Source organism: Manacus vitellinus, unplaced genomic scaffold (assembly GCF_001715985.3).
Source record: "Manacus vitellinus isolate BGI_N305 unplaced genomic scaffold, ASM171598v3 scaffold_4_pilon, whole genome shotgun sequence".
In the NCBI taxonomy this organism is placed as follows: Eukaryota; Metazoa; Chordata; class Aves; order Passeriformes; family Pipridae; genus Manacus; species Manacus vitellinus.
In genome coordinates this window covers 33393631-33413311 of record NW_021940604.1, presented here as the reverse complement: position 1 = coordinate 33413311, position 19681 = coordinate 33393631, and the positions used below count along the sequence as shown (strand labels likewise).

Below are 19681 nucleotides of genomic sequence, written 5' to 3'. Positions count from 1 at the left end.
ACTTGATGCAAGGTCCTCCCCTCCCTGCAGAAGTGGATTTGCACAGCTAGTGCTAGTATACTCATTATTTATCCTTATATTTTCCAAAATAGGTGAAATATGGGATAGAGTGGCTGACTTCAAAATGTATTATGTGCTATCAAATAAAGTCTTCACACCTGCTAACCTATTTAATTTGCTACATGAACAATTCTGACATGTATTTCAGAGAACCTGAAATGGAACACATTGCTGCTGTCTCTGCCCCGAGTGCCATGATGAGATCTGATCCTTTTCTGCACATCCTGTTTACCTCTCTTGAAGCAATGCATTCTCTGTAATCTGGGTCCCTGAGTCACCTAGCCAGCTGCTCACTCGATTTCTTAAAAGCTTCAAACATGAGAATTCAAATTATTATACTCCACCTGCTTTGCTATAAACAGGCGAATTCCAGCTAAGCATTAGACAATGATTTAAAGACATTATGTTTGATTCTTTTAATCCATCCATCATGCTGCCTCCTGGAAACGCATGATGAAATAGGACAGCACAAGAAGAGGAAAAACATACATAAGGAGTATAGAATTATGTAACTCCTGGAATGATCTCACTGAAACAATTAGTAAAAGCTAATCACTTGTTTTGTCAGCCTTTGCACAATTTCAGGGTATTTTCCCCTTTCTGTACTGTGAAGACTGCTGGAGAGTAAGTAACTAATAACTTTAGCAAAGAACTTAAAGCTTGCACCTTAGTTCTCCAAAAGGAACACCCCAACTACAGTCATCCAAGCCCAGAGTCTGTTACTGTGTGGAGTGCCCACTTCATGCTAAATGCCTTAAAAACTTCAGTGAGTGTACAACTACATAAATACATGTAAGAACACAGTGTTCATGGCATTCAAACACTTCTTAAAAAATTCTTATAGTCAGTTCTCAGCAAATGCTGTTATCTTACATAGTTTGAATTAAATTCTCTGTCTATTTTACTGAGCAGGGACAGTATTATTTGTCATTACTGTAAGATATAATGTGGTTTATACTAAGGCACTCTTTTGATGACCTAAGCATTAAACATTTGAGAGAATTTCCAATAAGCAGAAATATTCCCCCTCGGATTCCTGTCCTAGGCAGTGCCCTAGAGTACCCCCATCCAGGAACTGACCTCTCTGGGAACACAAGGGTTGCTCTAATTTTTAAAAAGTTCACACTTCATGTCACACACTTTAATATAGTCTTACATGTATAGCAAATTGTACAGGAAGTAAATGGTAAGTTGCAATATTATTCAATTTTATCCTTTTCATTTGCAAAACAGACTCAAATCAATAAAATACAGCATATTTACACAGAGCTGATATTTTATATACAAAGCATTATTATATTTACACATTTTATGAACATACACTAGTATTTTTTAGATAGGATCAAAATATCCATGGTAGAAATACTGAAAGTAGCTGAATAGGAAAAAAACAAGATTACTATATTAATTGGCAACTGGCCAAACTTTTTTAATATATATAGATATGTGTGTATACAGTCTCATGTTTGTGTATGGGCCAGAAAAAATAATAAACCTTGCACTTGGGTATAATTTGTTACACTCTGCTGTTCTTATGCATGCTCAGTCCCATGCTTGTATGAGAGAAAGTGCATATTTACTGCTGGTCCCTGAAGAACATGACACATAAATACACATGCACAGGCCTGAACTATTTCACATTTGATTTAAATGATAGCTTCAACCAATACCACAGGGACCTGAAGAGTACATTCTAGCTTTTATCTTCTCTTTGCCCTAAATGAGTATAGCTGATTGAGCTACAACCTCAAGATATGTGCTATGGGATTCTTAAGGACTTGCAGCACCGAAACTTCAGACTAATAATTTACTGATTTATTGGACACCCATTCCTTCCAACCACCAAATAGCTATCTTGAATTTTCTTTATTTTAACTTACTGCTTCTTCCTTTTAGCAGCAGGTTTTTCATATATATCAAGTATAATAGCCATGCTCATATTCCCTCCCCAGTCTCCTCTCTGGAACAGGGTAGCCCCTGTGGCTTCAGAGATTCCTAAGGCTACATTTTTTAGTGGGATGATTTTTCTTTTCCCTCCACTGGGTCCATTTCTTGAAATAGGAGACCAAAAGCTTAGCACACGAAGGTACACGTTGGTGATGCAGTAGGAATTGCTTGCTCTACAGCACAGGTGTGTAACTCCAGCAGGGCCTGAGGAGAGGGAGAAGGCAGTAGTCTCTAACATTGCTTGTTACCTGCCATGATGCCTGTCAGTTCAGCAGAAAGTTACATCCACATTTGGTATTTGGGTAGTGGATTACTCCTGCTTAAGCATACTTGTCTCTTTTGTCACTCTCAAGGACAATAGTAGTTCACTGGATTTTTTTCTCTGGCCCCTTTTGTAAGTTGCTCAGTATTTTAACTCTAAATTTGCCCACTGACACATCCCTGCAGTCTGAGCTTTAGCACACTGTCTTCACATCTGACTGGCCTCTTTGGTCTGTCAAGATTGTCTATAAAGATATTGCTATGTCAGATTCTGAACAGCCCATTGTAAAAACCTTATCAATATGGCCTTCCCTTTTAAAAGGGATACCAGTGACTACTCTCACACTGTATTTTATAGCCTGTTTTAAATCTGCCCCATAACAATTCAGCTAGACCCACTCTGCCATCATTCTGACCAGCACAGTTGGAAATACCAGAGAAGTAAACAAAGAACAGTTTGAATCTGAGCATCACCAGGGAATGTCTGGTCTGCTCCAGCCCTCCAATCATTCATTCACTAAGTTGGAAGGGATTTTAAAGAGAAGGGAAGGAATATTATATGAATTGGAGGGAGAGAAGCAAAATGCTGGAAAAAGATGATTTTTCTGCCCTACAGAATGAAATTCATTATATATTAAACATACAAATAGTTACTCAGTAGTTGAGCTAGTTACTCAAATTGTTCACAAAGGAATCACAGTAACACAAGTTATAAACAAAAGTTAAAAATATTCAGGCATGCAGTACAGTATCTGAAAAAGGGAATTTTTCAGTGGTAACTGAATTTATGGAATAACCTCAACATTCCTATTATTTTAAAAAATTTGTATATAACTTTATTACTAACAAAATATAAGACATACAAAATGACTGGAGTATTGCTCGATGCAAATCTGCCTTTGGACACGCAAGATTACAGATAAGATCAGAATGCAATTCAATTTATGTGTGTTACATTAATGATTTTCAATAACATTTTCTACACAGAACTTTGAATATTAAAATTCTACTTCTCTAATCAACTACTACCTAATCATGTCTTCCAGCAGCTGTCTGTCACTCTGAATCCACTGGAATCAGGTGCAGGAATAACAACCCCTTGTTTCTGCAGTTCACGTAAAACATCTAATATTGAATCCAGTTCCACTCGAAATTTCTCCAGTTCTTGATTCTTCTGCTGTGCCAGCCTTCGCCACTTCTGAGCCTCATGGGTTTGCCTTGCTTCAGTAACATGATGTGTTAGTTGGGTTGCCTGTAAATTAGAAGCAAGCCAGTGTTGCCACTTCCTAGTCCAGTACTCAGCCACCACTGCCCCTTTGCAAAAATACACCACTTCGTCATATTTGATGCTGAGTCTCACAGTGAAAGGCTGACATCATGTGGAAACAATTTGTTCTGAATACTGCAAAAATCATTCTGATAGCAATAAATTCCTTTAAATAGTTCCATTAATGACAGAAGGGGAGAACTGATTATTGACTAGTGAGCCTCAGGAGAATTTAACTTATCCTCTCCAAAGTGGCAAATAAAAGTTTGAATATTTAAGACAAAGCTGAGCATATAACATAAAATCAATCCCCTATAATAAAAATTAACTTTTTAAATTTCTATTTAAATTAAAGTGCTAATTAAAAGAATGCTCTGCAAGACAAACAAATGAAATCTGATGACATATTGTAGGCTACTACTGTACTTTTAAAAAACAAAAGTCCTATGGATTATTAGAAAATGTCCTGTAGTCACAAAGATCTGATGCTGCTGCAGATAAAAGTCTGAATTAACTTTGACATGAATCCCTGACATAATCCTATTAAATTACACAAAATAAGAAGTGTCATAAGGTATCAAAATCTCCATACTGCTATTAATTGTAATAGATTCTTCAAGGAAAGCTGTACCACTTAAAGGCCATAATTATATTTGCAGTTTGATACTAAGGATAGCCTGTTAATTCCTTGCTCAGCAATTACCTTTTCTACATTGTTCATTTTTATATCATTCATTTGGGGGACTGTTCGATGCCCCAGTAGAGATGGTTAAAGGCGCAAAACTAGGATAAACAAAACCCAAAGCTTAATACATAATAAGGGCAGCAGCAGGAGGAAAGATGAAATTACTTAGTAGTAATTATGTATACTATTATTTCTATTTTTTAAAACAATACATTATAAAATATCTTAGTAAGTACTATAGGTATTCAATGGAGTTAGATCTCAGAATAGGCAGCAGGAAACACTTAACAGAAATGGTAAAGAAATCCTCACATTATACAAAAGCAAATGAATAGCATAAAAATGAACTGTATTACAGTTGCCTTTAGCAGGACATAACATGAACAAAAATAATAAAATCTTTAGTAGCAACAGGGTTTGTTCTTAATCCAATGACTTGTTTTATGCAGAGGTCTTTTTGGAAAGAAAATGAAATATCTGATGTAGAAATGTGTAAGAGTAAAACCTTTACCACAAAAAATTGTGTACATAAAAGTGTATTCCTTGAGATCTGGTTACAGAATTGTAGAACAACCCCCCCAAACTAAATACTACAGGTTTGACAATCTTCCTGTCCAACTTCCCTATTTTGACTTCGTATATTTAATAAAACCTAAGTTAAAATACTAACAAAAGACAGTAATATATTTAAGTGATACAAGCGTTGAAAAAAAAATCTATGTGAACAAGAAAACTTCTTCCAGATGATAAAACTCCCCCGAAAGATAAAAAATCAGGATGGAGATCATGACACAGAATAAAGATGAAAAAAAGCAATGAAAAATTGTTTTACCCATTCAAGCTACAAAAAACTGTATCACAAAGATCCAACCTTCAAAATCACAAACTTTTAGTTTTTGGAAGATAAAGGCCTTTTTTCATTGTTTTGGGTATTAAAACTAGTATGAGCTAGACTGCTGTAAGATGTGTCTACACTTTTAATGCAGCTTTTCTGAATAGCATTGCTGGGACTAGAAAATAAAATGACAGTTCAATTAAGGAATATATCATAGCTTAACAAACTCTGCATTATAAACTCTTATCAGTTTTTCAATACCTTGCTTTCCTTGTGTAACTGAAATATGAGATAACCAAATGATACAAGGGGCTTCCAGAGGTCATGTAATCTAGACCTCTACAATAATATCAAGGCCTTTTCAGATCAGGTTGCAAGGAAGTTACACACCTGATATGCAAGTCATGCACAAGTAATTTTAATTACCACACCAAGGATGGGCTGACCAGGACTGCATCTACATTCACTTGCATCATCAGGCAGCAAAGACAAAACCACAGCTGTAGAAAAAGTACTTGCCCTCCCTGCAGTGTGAGCTAAATGAGCCTGTGCAAATACCATAAAATTACAGTTAAACCAATAAATTGCTCTTGGAAATAAATGCAGTTATACTCTGGTGTACCTTTTGAATTTCTTGCTCTCTTTCTGCATGTCTGGTCTCTATATGCTTGATTTTGTTTTCCAGGCACAAGAAATGTTTCATTTCAGGACTCTGGCTCTCCTTAGCCTCTCTCAGTTCTTCCAACAACTTTGTCACCTACAGTTAAAGAGAAATTATGAAAATTGCTATTGTGTTATGCAGTGTATAAAACAGATTCCTTTCAAAATGTATTTGCATTGTTTAATCATTCCATTCATAAGCTGCAGAACAGAAGACATAAAAGAGAAATCTTCTTTATTCAAAAGCTTTTACAGGGGTTCAGGGACTTAGATTAAGATTTTTCACATCTAAGAGTAGCCTGAGAATATGAAAGTCTAGTCCTCTTTGATAAATCCAATCTTGTTCATAATGTTATGAAGTGATTGTATTCAGTCAATTTTTATACTTCATTAAAAAAAGAGAATATTATAATTAGATCTTCTTACACCCTGGATAAAGACCAAATATAAAATGTACCAGTGTATTTCTAAGGACTTAATTGAGGAAAGACACGCTGCTAACAGACATGATTACAAGCCTCGTTTGGTCTAACAATTACCAGGTCAAATCAACTCAACCAATGACTTAAAACTGATTTCCTCATCCTCCAGAAGATAAGGTAAGTTTTCTTATAAAGCCCTACTGGTTTATTCTCATTCTTTGCCTATTTTAAGTAACATGATATTTCTTCATTTAACATCCTAGGTATTTTTTGGTCACTTTTAATATGTATAAAAGTAAACTCAAATGAAAACACTGAAGTCTTTATCCTTAATGAGAGCCCTTTGCTCCCCTTAACCATTACATTTGAGAACTTCTAACCCTCTTCAAGCACTCAGCCATCCTTGGCTCTCTGCTGCTGAATTCAAGTAGCTGGAAGCATTGTGTCTTCATAAGATGTTGTCACTCTTACTGATAAGTGACTCTAAGTTGGCTTCTATTATTTCCATTTTTTAAGGTAGCTTTCTAAAATAACATGGCCTATGTTAGTGCATTTTTGCCTGTCCATTATTCCAGCAGCTTTGAACCTGTGGGCCAAGTTCAGCCACATTTGGGAGCAGAAGTCTTCATTTCATAAGGTCCATGAAAGTGAGTGTCTGCTGCTTGACTGCTAAGTTGCCCCACTGAAAGGAAGATATGTGATATATGAGATATATATGTGAGATGCATGATCTCACATATATAATTAAATATAATTTAAAAATTATGCTGGAAAGATGTTATGAGGCAAAAAAGCCCCAGGAAAAATGGGCTCCGTGTATTTTGCCAACAACAGAACCTTGTCAAATACAACGCTGTGCTGCGTGCAAGCTGTTATGGAAGAGAAGGACATAGTAAATGGAAAACATCCATAAACAGCATTTCTGAAATTACTATTCAAATAACAATCTTCCAGGAAGCCTCAGGAAAAAATATGCCTTTTTTGAGGTACCATCATTTTAGATAGAGGACTTCATCCTGTTACCAATAATGGTGCTTTTCCCTATCATTACTAACTCAATTTGCAGGTTTTGTTGTCTTCTTTTTTCAGCTCAACTTATTTAACCATTTAATGCTTAAAATGTATTTTATAAGCAGCACAGCAATCACACTAGAGGGCAAAAGCAAGGCTTAATGTAGACATTTCTGTCTGTATAGTCATGCAATGATTTCTGTAACAAAGACACTCATTTACGTTTCCTTAAATGCCAGCACTTTGAATTTGGCCTGTAAAATGGGGGTCATATTGGATGACCACTCTCTTAAATCATTACTGTCATTAATAATCTGTAAAGCAGTCACAGAGGAAACAAATTTATAATATTTGTTTCACTGCACTCTTGCCCTGTTTTCCCAGGAAGAGCTATTATATATACTGAGATCACTGGACTGAAACAAACTTTATATGGAAGGGAAACATCTATCATTAGATTCTTAATATGAACCCGAAGTCTCAGCCTTTATGCTGCAAATACAGAACTTAGTTAATACAACACCTTTTCTGTCCCCCTACAAATCCTCACTTTTATATAAATATGTCACAGCAGAGGTGGAATTTTGCATGGGTAAAATAAATACTGAGTGGCTTTAGTGAGATTAAGATCAATTGCTTTTAATAGCCCTTGCAGATTGGAGTATTATTAAAATTAAGTTAAACTTAGTAATGTTCTTACATCAAGGAGATGGTGACTTAAGTATAGGCACAATGCTCAGACAGGCTATATCCTCTTCCTGAACAGGAGGTGGTAACAAAAAGACTGGCAGTACTTCAAGAATAACAAAAGCATACATTAAAAAAACACTTGAGCTAAAAGATAGACAGCAATTTGACACAACATTAACCCAAAAGCAAAAATAAGAACAAATGTAATTTTTAGGTTATATGCTATTAATAGAAATAGAAGATCAGAAAAAAACCCAGTGAATTTCAGAACTATTGCAACTAACTTTTCCTTCCTAAGAGACCTTAACTTTCATAGATAGCAGAGGAGAAAAACAAGAATATAATTGCCTAAGTGAGCTTTATGGCAATGAAGGAATTGAAAAAGGAAGGTTTAATCTGAACACAGAACTTGAAAACAATAATAAAAAAAATCCTCTCAATAAGGAAAAAGTCCTGTGGTCTATTTACTACCCATCATAACTCTCAAGGTAGAGGCTATGAAAGCTTGGATTAACCTGCTGATCAACTTTCATAGATATATCAGACTTTTCTAACAAATTAAGGATTATAACAAAAAAAAAATTCAAAAAAGGTCAAGGTGCTACTTCTGTTCTACGTTGTTCTCTCACTTACATTAAAATAACATATTGCATTCTCAGGTATAATTGATGTAGAAGCAACTGACAAAGATGGTTTCTAAGACTTATTTTACTATATATTATTTGAGGCTTTTTAAGGATGAAAGTGAAAACTCTTACTAGAGTAAGGTACTTCCAATCCAAATTTAAATATACCTCTTTTTGTAGGAGTTGCTCTCGTATCTGTGAAACTAAAAGAGCTTCCTGATGTCTCTGTTGTTCACTGATTTGTTCTTGAAGATGTTTTATTAACACCTACACAAAAAAGATTAAAAATAGTTGGTCATTAACATAAATACCCATGATGACATCTGAAAACCTATGCAGGAGAAGCACAAATATAAACAGTATTGTAGTACTGCAGGTGTAAGTGATGTGTGTGTTAACGATACAGCCTCTAACATGTGTGCATGCTAGATAATAGTCCTCTGCATGGACTGTGAAATAGCACACAGCTACATATGTAGTATATGAAAACAAGTCTCAGTCTTCGAGTAACTTTCCTCAGTTAAAAAAGTTCTTAAATAATCTAAATGCAGTAGCTCCTTCTACCTTCATATTGTGTGTAAAACTAAGCCCAGAAAGCCTGTGGGGATACTCAAAAGCCATCTGGACATGGTCCTGAGCAACTGCCTCTGGATGACCCTCCTGAGCAGGGGGGTTGGACAAGATGAACTTTAGAGGTTCCTTCCAACCTCAGCCATTCTGTGATTCTGTGAATACAGTGGCACAAGCTGATTTTTAAAACAGTAGGTCCTGCTTCAAAGAAAGATAAAGTTTACAGTACTATAGAAAGAAATAACTTCAGGATATATCTGTATGTAATCAATGCGTCTACTGTATCTTACCTCTTGTGTTGAAATTCTGTTGTTTAGTTCAGCTACTTTAGAAGTAGAGTGCTCCTTTGCATGCTGGCAAACAATCTTCTCCACTTCCCTCTGATGGGAAGCTTTCAGAGATGCAATGTATTCTGCTGTGTCCTCCTGTATTCTGGACAGAGCAAGGCGAAAATAATATGTAATAAAACAGCTACAGATAGTTCTTCAAAAATGCAGTACAGTTCTCACTTGAATATACAAAATATCAAAAATGGTAAAGGCAGCAGGTCTTTGATATTTCATAACAAAACCTTGCAACATACCAGCACCATCACTTCATTACTTGCTCTGGAGGGATGACAGAGTGGGAAGCCAAAAATGTTGTATATGTGCCTCATTTAACTAGAGGCAGCTAGGATACAGAAAATTCAGTCAATTACCTTTTTTAGCTGCTTTTATAAAAAAAAAGGAGAGAAAATATGTGCTTTTAAATCATAACACCACTTTCTCTTTTAAGTATCTATTTTAGAAAAGAATGTTTTGCAATACAAATATGCCAATTTACTTCTACTTTGACTATGAACAGACCTAAGAGAGACCAGGTGAAGTATAAATATAAGGTATCTACAGTTGGCCAAGTAAATACTGCTGAAAGCATATCTCAGTTTGAAGGAAAGTATGGGTACCAAGTATTAATGCTATACAACACAAAGCATCTAAGATATAATCACAGAATCACAGAATCAGCTGGGTTGGAAAAGACCTCTGAGATCATCAAGTCCAACCCCTGATCCAACACCGCTGTGGTTACTAAACCATGGCACTAAGTGCTACATCCAGTCTCATCTTAAAAACCTCCAGGGACAGAGAATCCACCACTTCCCTGGGCAGCCCGTTCCAATGCCTGATTACCCCTCTTTGTAAAGAATTTCTTCCTAATATCCAACCTAAACCTCCCCTGGCAGAGCTTAAGACCATGCCCTCTTGTCTTACAGATAGCTGCCTGGGAGAAGAGACCAACCCCCACCTGGCAGAATCTCAGGTAGTTGTAGAGAGTGATGAGGTCTCCCCTGAGCCTTCTCTTCTCCAGGGCTGAACAGCCCCAGCTCCCTCAGCCTCTCCTCATAAGACTTGTGTTCGAGTTCCTTCACCAGCCTTGTTACTCTTCTCTGGACCTGCTGCAGCACCTCAATATCCTTCCTGAACTGAGGGGCCCAGAGCTGGACACAGTATTCCAGGTAGTGGCTTCACCAGTGCTGAGTACAGGGGAAGAATCACCTCCCTGGACCTGCTGGAATTTGCCCCATGGTCAAAAAAACCAAAATTCTGCCGGTGGCACCAATCCTTTAGTCACCTATTGATAAGATGGGCTTTCCTACTCCTCTCCTTATTCATCCCTGCTACTGCAGGAATTGAGGTGAACATCACCTGTGCTCCTGTCCCATTAACTAATCCACCCAGCGCCTTGAAGTCCTTTTTAATCGCCCTGGTACTTCTTCCATTAATGTCATCACTGCCAGCCTGGGATACCAACACTGGATAATAACCTGAGGGCTGAATTAGCTGAGGGAGTCTCCTACTAATATCCCTCACCTGGGCCCTGGAAGGCAGCAGACCTCCCTGTGGGATGGGTCTGGTTGACATATACGGCCCTCAGTTCCCCTCAGAAGGGAGTCACCTACTACAACTACCCTCCCAGGGGAGCTCCAGCAGATGATTTACATTGAGATATTTTTACTTAAAAGCATAACAAATTGTAGTATTAATAAAAGCATTAATATAGGTTTGCCTGTAGAAAGAACTGTGACAGTGCACTGCTTAAAACAAAACCCAAAACAAAACATCAAAAAACCCTCTGAAACACTCTCAAAATAAACAGTACTAATAGAACTATAAGCTAGCTTCACACATGGCTGACATGTTAATGTGCCACTTCAACTGTGCATCAGCCAACACTTCAACAAGGTTTTAAAGGAACATGTTGAGCATTTACCTTCGTATGTTATTTTCAGAATAAGCCAGTGCTGCTTGAGACTTCACCCGCTGCTGGCTCATTTCTAGAGACAATCTCTCTAGCTCCTCTTTCAGCTGTGCATTTTCTTTCAGAACTTCTGAGAGATGAGAATCAGAAAAGGTATGTGGTTGGTATATTTTGTCATCATTGAAAATGCTTAGAAAGGGTTCACTGTAGTGGGAATTCCTTTCATCTGTTGCTGAGGTATTCTTTTTCATGACTTCTGTACAGTTTTCCTTATTATTGCTTATGTTTCTCAAATTATTATCAGATAGCATCACCATCCTTTCTTTTTGAAGTTTCTCTACAGTTTTTGTAAGGTCTTGTATTTCTTTATTTTTGGTGACCAGTTCTTCATTTAGTTTTAACAATCTGTCTTTTGCGTTACCTTGTTTCATTTTAGAGTCTGTGCACTCTAAGTCTTTATTATCATTTTTACTTCTGAGTTTTAATTGGGAATTTTGACTTTTAAGTTTTTCAATTTCTGTCTGGAGGTTTCTAACAGTGATTTGATGGGTCTTCTTTAGATTCTGAAGCTCCTGCTGAAGTTCTGTAGAACCAGCTTTATTGCCATTCAGTTTTGGTGTTTCGCTCATAAATTCATAGGCAAGCAGTTGCTCAAGCTCTGAAAGTCTTTGCTCATACTGTATCTAGGAGAGGAGTAGAAAGAGGGGAACAAAAAGCAGTTTTGTAAGTGTACTTTTATTATTAGCTCTTCCTATTATTCTTTAAAGTTACTGCACATCTGAAGCAAGATTTCAAAATAGGATACACATCAATATTACTAACAACACTACTCAATCAGTTCAGAAATTAGTGAGTGAAAAAAGTCTGTGGTAAAACAGACTTTCTCAAAATATTTACTACAAAGTCATCTTATCACAATGGATGCAGTAACCATGGGACAAAAATTGTATTGACAAGAAACTATTTCATTTTTATATAACTGAGTTCTCTTCAGATGTTTCCAACTCAGAAAGGCAAAGTAACATCTTATTTAGTATAGCAAGAAGTAGTTAATTTTGTCATTATGTATTTGCCATGTGTCAGTTTGCAAACATTCCTGTCACACACTCAAAATTGTACGTATTTCAAAACATCTTAAATTTTAACAGAACAGGTCTTCATTTTTATTTATTTGTAAGTATGAATATAGAAGTATGAATTCAGAGAGACACAGAATCTTTTTTCCTAATGCACTGAGGAAAACCTGACCCTTCTTAATAGCCTGGATGGCCTTTGAGGAAAGTATGATGAGTGATTCATATGCAGAAGATGTGGAACAACTGGCCAGTGCTTTCCTTTCTTGCTCATTAAGAACCTGTGCAGTTCACTTTTTCCTTGAAGTAAAATGCCAGATTTCCATGCTTGCTAACTCAAGTCTTTAGGCTCACGATCAGGTAATTTTTTGATAGAATGTTTAGTGTTCCCAGACATTCCCTGCAGAAATGCTCTGTCAGCAGACCTTTGAAAGCACAGCCTTTGGTACAGCAAGGAATTAGGTAAGCAGCTACTCTGACCCACAGAGTGAAAACCACCTCTCTTAATTGTAAGAATTAAATTATTAGGCCTCAAGAACCTGTCCTCTCAGTCTCAATACTACCCTAATGATTTCAATGCTATTTTTATCTTAGATGCTGAAGGTACTGAAATTCTGGTTATAAATTCTTTGAATATTTTTGTTTTCCCTTGAATGTCTCTGCCTTTAGTTTTAACCACTGCCCTGTGTTAGACCCCCGTTACCTTGTGACTGTTACTTGCAAAGTGGACTATTCTACAAGGCTCCAACTTTTACCTTAATTTTTTGAAACTGTTGTTCCATGGCACGGAGACTTTTCTTAGCTTCATCATCTTTACCTTCAAGTTCTGTTTCTAATTTCTTTATTCTTCTCTCCAAAAATTCAACTGTGTTTGTTTTAGCCGTTTTCTCAGCAGCAGCAGCAGCATAAATCAAAGCAGGCAAAGAATTTGGATACCTTCTTTTTAGAATTCCTTCCATTTCTCTGATCTATCAATTAGAAAATTAAGTCAGAAGTCAAAAAGAATAAAGTTCTAAAGAAAAGTGAACAGAAGTGATAGAATGTTAACAAATTCCATCCATGTTGGCTCGGTGAAGAAAGAAAACTAGAGATTAATATATTGAGAATTATTTTACATTCTTTACATTTATGCTACTGTTTATAGAAAAGTAAGACTCATCATCTCTTACTGATTGACTTATGCATAATCTTAAAACAAAATATTGCTCTGGCCTTTAGAGTGCCTTATGTCAGAAGTACTAAGAAAGTAAATAAAAGAGCTTTAAGTTGAATATGACTCAATGCTGTGAATATGTTTGCTTTTCCTCTGGATTTGCATTCACATTGTACTTTTTCAGCTGTTACAGATACTTCATAGCAGTATTGAAATTATTCTCCCAATAACAGATTATATGCCTTTTATTTTGGAGTCTGCAATAAAGTAAGACTAACACCTTGCATACAAGATTAATAACACACTCCTCTCTTATATATGGATAAGATATTCTTTGCTTTAAAATTCTGCAGAGGCTCTTTCCCATGAGTCCCACATCCCTAACTAATGCAGCTGCCACCTTTTAAAACTCAGGAAGACCCACTTCCACCTGACACTTCCTCAGCAGAAACATGAATTTTAAGGTCTCCACTCCCCTAGTTTTCATGAATCTTGTAGGAATCCAATCCTACTCTTGAATCAACTTGTTTGAAATTGGTCATAATGTTAAGGGATTACTGAACATGGACAGAAGGAGTCTTAGATGATAAATAGCAAGTTTTGGCTTTTGCCCTGTTTCCCCTTTCCAAGAAATTCTAAACAGTATTTTAAAGGATTTTAAAGGGGATATCAGGTTGATAGAAGACAGTAGCAAGAAGAGGTCTTTCTAAGTAAATAATTGCAGCTTTTTGTGTTTATGAGTGTTCAACAACACAAGTTACCTTATCATAGGACTTCATGCAATGTTTTATCCTGTGAAAGCACTGGTGTTTTAAGAGACCTTATCTAAAATAAAGGTTAAATGAAACACAGTTATATTACTGCATACCTGTCGCTCAAGATCCTGAATTCTTTTAGCATCTGCTGCTCTGTCTTGCAAACGTTTCTTCTGTTGCACACACTGATCTCCTGCTTCAGCTCTCAGCTTCTCAACCTATTCAATTTATGAGAAGATAAATTGCAATATATATTCAGAGACATTGTTTTATAGTACAAAAGCATTTCAAACATGCACAATATAATGGAAGTATTCTGCCACTTAAAAACTGGTAACAGTAATTTCTGTACTAACTCATTCTTCAGGTTCTTAACCTAAGTGACAGCTGAAACTAGCTATGGAAATCAGCTCTGGGACATTCCTGTCTTCATACCAGTAGAACTGTTTCTTTCTCTCATACTTTCAGTATGCTGGCTTGGTTAATAAGCTATAATATAAAGTACTACAGTGCATTTCATGAATTCAGGGGGAGCTTATGAGATAGTTCATGATTTCCAAGGCTATGCTCTGTGATGAGATACAGAAACAGCCAAAAGGCAACATTATGCTGTGCCTAAATAAATGCCGACTCCCAGAATCAGGGGAAGGAACTTTAATGCTCCTGCACTCCCATGAAGTCTGGCCATGAAGTCTCAAAGCTATAACCTATAACTGAATTTCCTACCCTTAGCAGCCACTATGATCTCTGTACAGCAATATTACATCCTGAATATTTGGAAGTATTCCTATCTTGATTTCTCTCCCACACTGGCAATATTAGCATAAGTAATGCTTTTATGCCAGCATAGTTTAACTAATTTGATTGTGTCTATGAAGTCAAAGCTCTTCACTGTTTTTAGGCACTGGTCCATCCTGGAGAAAATGCAAATAAAAATATTTTTTTCACAGCAGTGATATGCTGATCAAAGTTTGGTACAGTGGTGTTTAAGGGATCTCCTTTCCTGGTTGCTCCTTCAGAAGCACCTCCTTTCATCTGTGATCTCTCTAATAAAACATCATGAAAAAATTCCAAGATCAGTTATATATTTTATCACTGGTAAAATTCTTCATTTCTGTGAATCCTAAATCCAATGTACTGACAGGTCAGCAATGCAAATCTCAGCAGTATTCAAGATTCATGTATTAGTTTTGTTTATATTTTGAATGTTTTGGCTTTTTCCTTCCTACTATAGGAACCAGAGATTTTTTCTAAGAAAGAATTTAGAACTAGTACTTGAGAGAAAAAAATAAGTGTTGCCTATGCTACCATGGAGCAAAAAGAGAGAAAAAGAGAATGTCCCTAGTTCTTAATGTAATAATATACTTCTTTTCCTTAGGTCAAGAAATTTGCAGGTTTTAGGGAACCACATTACTTTTGTTTCCAGAAGCATCATCAAGATGTCCAATAAAACAAAATTAATGCATGAAAAAAAGGGATTATTATGAAGGACAGAATTACATTATACTCATCACTAGTAAAAGACACAATTTCAGGTTCCAACTTCTTAGATAAAACCAAATATTATCACCTCTAGTCTTAGTTTCTCAATTTCTTGTCTTGCATCTTTAAGACGGGCTGCATCTTTATCCAGAAGATCTTGATTTTCTGCATACCACTGAAGTCTTTTTTTTAAATGAGTAATTTCCTGTTTGTATGATTCTTCCATAACTTTAAATTCGTAAGATTTATCACCTACAAGAATAAAAAATCCTTAGAATTGTTTTATTAGTAATTATGTATTGAAGGAGTAATTAGTCAACACTATCCTCCTCAGCACATTTCCTATTTTAACAATCCTGTTAGTGCAGTAAAATTTTTAAACCAGATCCTAATTAGAATTTTAAAAGCAACTATATTAGAAAAAAACCCTTTTCTTCTCTCATACATAGTAGTCAATGGCTTACAGTTCGCCATGGAAAGTATTTAAAACAGAATCTCAGGGATATTCTTGATCAGACTCCAGTAAACAAATTTTCAGCCACAAGATGAATGACAACATAGAATATATTCTTAGATGTGTATTGATCATACTCCTCCCATTTAGCAGATCATACTTTGAGAAGAGGCATCGAGGTAAATATCTACTCTTAGCATTAGTGATGCCTGATATTGGAAATGAGAGAGTCAAGTTTCTGGCCCTTTCTCATTATTTCAAACTGGAAAAAGCTCTGATAAGAATGCTGAAAAAAGTCCCAAGACATAAACTATAGGTAAAAAAATGGGCAAGACCTAAACGGGAGACTAAGATGCAACATAATGAATATTTTCTTTTGAACAGAGCTGTCATACAACTGGAATCTTCTGTTTTCCATGTCCAGTGAAAGATGGGCAAGAAATCAAACTTAATAGGCAACAACAAAGAGTTTGGTTCCATACAGGAAAACACTTTCTAATAGAGTTTCAAAAGTATTGTAACATGTCCTTCACTGTATGCTTTTATTAGAAGTTTAGACAATATTTGGAAATGGTCTAGATGCCTTTCACTAAGAAATATTTTAATAAGAAACAAGTTTTTTTATATATGCAAAGTAGATAAAATTATTCAGCAAAATCAAGGTGCTTTACTTGATGCAGATGTAATCTGGATTTTTGCTAAGTCTCTCTCCTTCTTTGCTTGTACCAAGTCTACCTCAAGAGCTTGCTTATCTTGTTTGAGATGTCTTATCTCTTCTTGTAATTTAGTTTCTTCTTTCTGGATTTTAGAGAAAACAGTAAAACAAGAAAAACTAAACACACAATATCACACAAAGAAACCTGAACATGCCTCTTCAGCATAAAATGATTAAATCACAACAGTTGTGTCAGACCACAGTAACCATAAGGTCTTCTAATTTTGGTATTATTCTCAGCCTTGCTATAGCAGAGCATGGGAAAACTTAAGCTAAACATTAAAAAACCCCCCAAACAGATTTTTTAAGTCTTACATAACTGTTGTAGAAGTAGAAAACCTCTGCCTTTTGAGTGGGTCAATAAAGAAAATGGCTTAACTTATTTCTAAGACTTAAGACTGTTGGTTAAATGGACAGAGGTATTGTCCAATGGTTCACCTCATTACATTCTATTTCTTGCCATTTTCTGCACACACTCTCTCTTCTGTTTGTCTACACATGATCACTAGCAAACTTCAGGACAAAATGGGATGAAAGGTCTCAGTGCCAGTGTCACATCTGGAGATGGAGCCCCTTGGTCCAAGGGATCCACAGGTACAGCAACCAGCAACTGGGGGGCTGAGATTTTGGGGCCAGCCAGTAAACAGAGCAATATCTAGGACCAGCATGTGCATGTAATGTGTGATACTGCTACTGAACTCCCATCCTGATCTGCTGAACAATATCAGGCTGCATGAGCTCCTCATGTTTCCAACAGTATTATTTGTATTTCTGTGGTGCAAGCAAAGGCACTACTCTGTTATCTGTGTGCCTGACCACGTTAGTGTTGTCCGTGTGTCTCTCTCCATCTTTGGATCTTTTGTTCAGTCTCATTACAGGCTGGACCTAAGGAACAGGGAAGTGTAACAGCATCACCTCTGAGGTCATGACTAGAGTAGCCCCTCGTGCCTTAAGAGCTCAAAGCCAGCTTTGCCAGAGCAGGAATGTCTCCACTGGTCCTGCAACTCACAGGATCCAGAACATCTTTTCACTTGCTTAACCAATTATTGTTTATAACAACAACAAACAACAACAAAAAATGGAAGAAGCAGATTTTAATTTTCTGGTCTAACTATCAAAGGAAGTGTGTACCAGAACAGTCCCCTCACTTGCAGTAAGCAGAGCAATAGAAATTCCAGAAAACCTTTAATTTTAGCATGAAGCTTATGTAACATACTCCCTTCATAACCAGAAGCATCTGTAGGACTACAAAAAAAGTTACATGAGAGAATAACAAAAGATTCTTTTTACTCCAATGTTCTTTTCTAGAACATACTTAGTACACAGCAAGGATAAGCAATCTTCTGGCTTTGTCTTATGCAGGAAAGCTATAGAGGTATATCACTAGTTTCTGCAAGCTCTCACAAGGTCTTTCAGAAATGCCAGTAAACATGGAAACACTGAACTTCTTTCAGTGAATCTGTGTCTTAGAGCATTACTTCTGAAAGTTTGTTTGATATTTGTGATGTGTGGAAAATAATTAACGCTGTAGAAGAGTAGCATGCTCCACTACTTAATTTACACTATTAGTCTACATTATGGATGGTCATGCAGGTTTTTTTAATGAAAATAAGGCTTGGTATGTAACTACCTGTGCTGCTCGAAGCTCTGAAATCAATTCTGTGAAACTCCGATTGCTGGCTGGTTCAGAATCCTGTACAATTCGTGACTGGTTATTAGTCTTCTCTATCTTTTCTCTAAACAGCAACAGCAAAAACAGTTATGCAGTGTGGTGACTCGGCATACTAACACTGGCATACTGAAAAACAAACACAATCCCCCCAAATGGTACCACAAAGTCAGTCCGTACAGCTTCAAAAGAAAGAAAGAAGCAAAGGTGCACAACATTTTTATACAAAAAAATTCACCTATAAGGTGAAATCTTCTCACCTCACACAAACTTGTTTGTTGGGACAACACAAGGGAGGGAAATAAAAATCTACCCTGCATCAGTGGAACTCATCTGTGGGCCTCTCCAGAGCAAAGATTTGTAGATTAGGAGTACACGATTGCTAGGTCATTTTTCCTCATTTTCCTCACAGGATGAAAATCTTACAGGACCTACAGTGCAGTGAATTGAATGGTTCCTCCACTACCAGGATCACTTGTGTCTCCTAATCTACTGTGTATCTTACAGCAGTATCAAAACATTTTGACACATCAGCAGAGTCATAATACCAGAACAAATGTAGTGTATGTGTCACACATTCTGATATGAGTATGAATTTAAATATTCCCCAGGTGGGAGACTCTAGTCTTCCCACAGGTTTGCAACATCATCAAGAAAACTAAGAATTAAGAGCCAATAATCAACATAAATAATTTCTCAAAAGAAGAAACAAGCCACAAACCCAAGAAAAACTTGAAAATATGCACTTGACAGACTCAGCAATGGTTCTTCATATATAAAATAATAAATAGCTGAAAACTCCAGAGATTTTAGGTCAGATGTGTAAAAGAGCCTACCTTAGGTCTCTTAATTCAGACATTAAACACTGATTCTCCTTAAACATTCGTTCCTCATTTTTTTTGTTTTGGATTTGTAGATCTTTCATTTGTTTGTATAACCTCTCATTTTCCTAAGTTGAAACAGACAAAGGTAAAGAATGGTAATAAATTACCGTTTTCTCCAGTTCTAAAACAATTGTCTATGACTTGCATAGTTTGCCTACTGAAACACTGGAAGCAAACACTAAATATTTTGTTACTAACCTTCTAAAATGGATACCTACTTT

General features: G+C 36.4%; 1 protein-coding gene across 3 annotated transcripts in view; it reads right to left on the bottom strand.

The window, feature by feature from the left end:
* Positions 1-1318: 1318 nt before the first annotated feature.
* CEP162 (centrosomal protein 162) overlaps positions 1319-19681 on the bottom strand; it is a 44847-nt gene continuing 26484 nt past the window's right edge. For all 3 annotated transcript variants that reach the window (XM_018078276.3, XM_029962802.1, XM_018078277.3), the window contains 11 exons: positions 19413-19525; positions 18538-18643; positions 16864-16990; positions 15827-15990; positions 14370-14474; positions 13104-13316; positions 11288-11958; positions 9325-9466; positions 8633-8731; positions 5678-5812; positions 1319-3520 (listed from right to left, as the gene is read on the bottom strand). In XM_018078276.3, coding sequence (XP_017933765.3) covers positions 3302-3520; positions 5678-5812; positions 8633-8731; positions 9325-9466; positions 11288-11958; positions 13104-13316; positions 14370-14474; positions 15827-15990; positions 16864-16990; positions 18538-18643; positions 19413-19525 — 2094 coding nt within the window. In that variant the 3' untranslated portion in view covers positions 1319-3301. The remainder of the gene's footprint in view (positions 3521-5677; positions 5813-8632; positions 8732-9324; positions 9467-11287; positions 11959-13103; positions 13317-14369; positions 14475-15826; positions 15991-16863; positions 16991-18537; positions 18644-19412; positions 19526-19681) is intronic.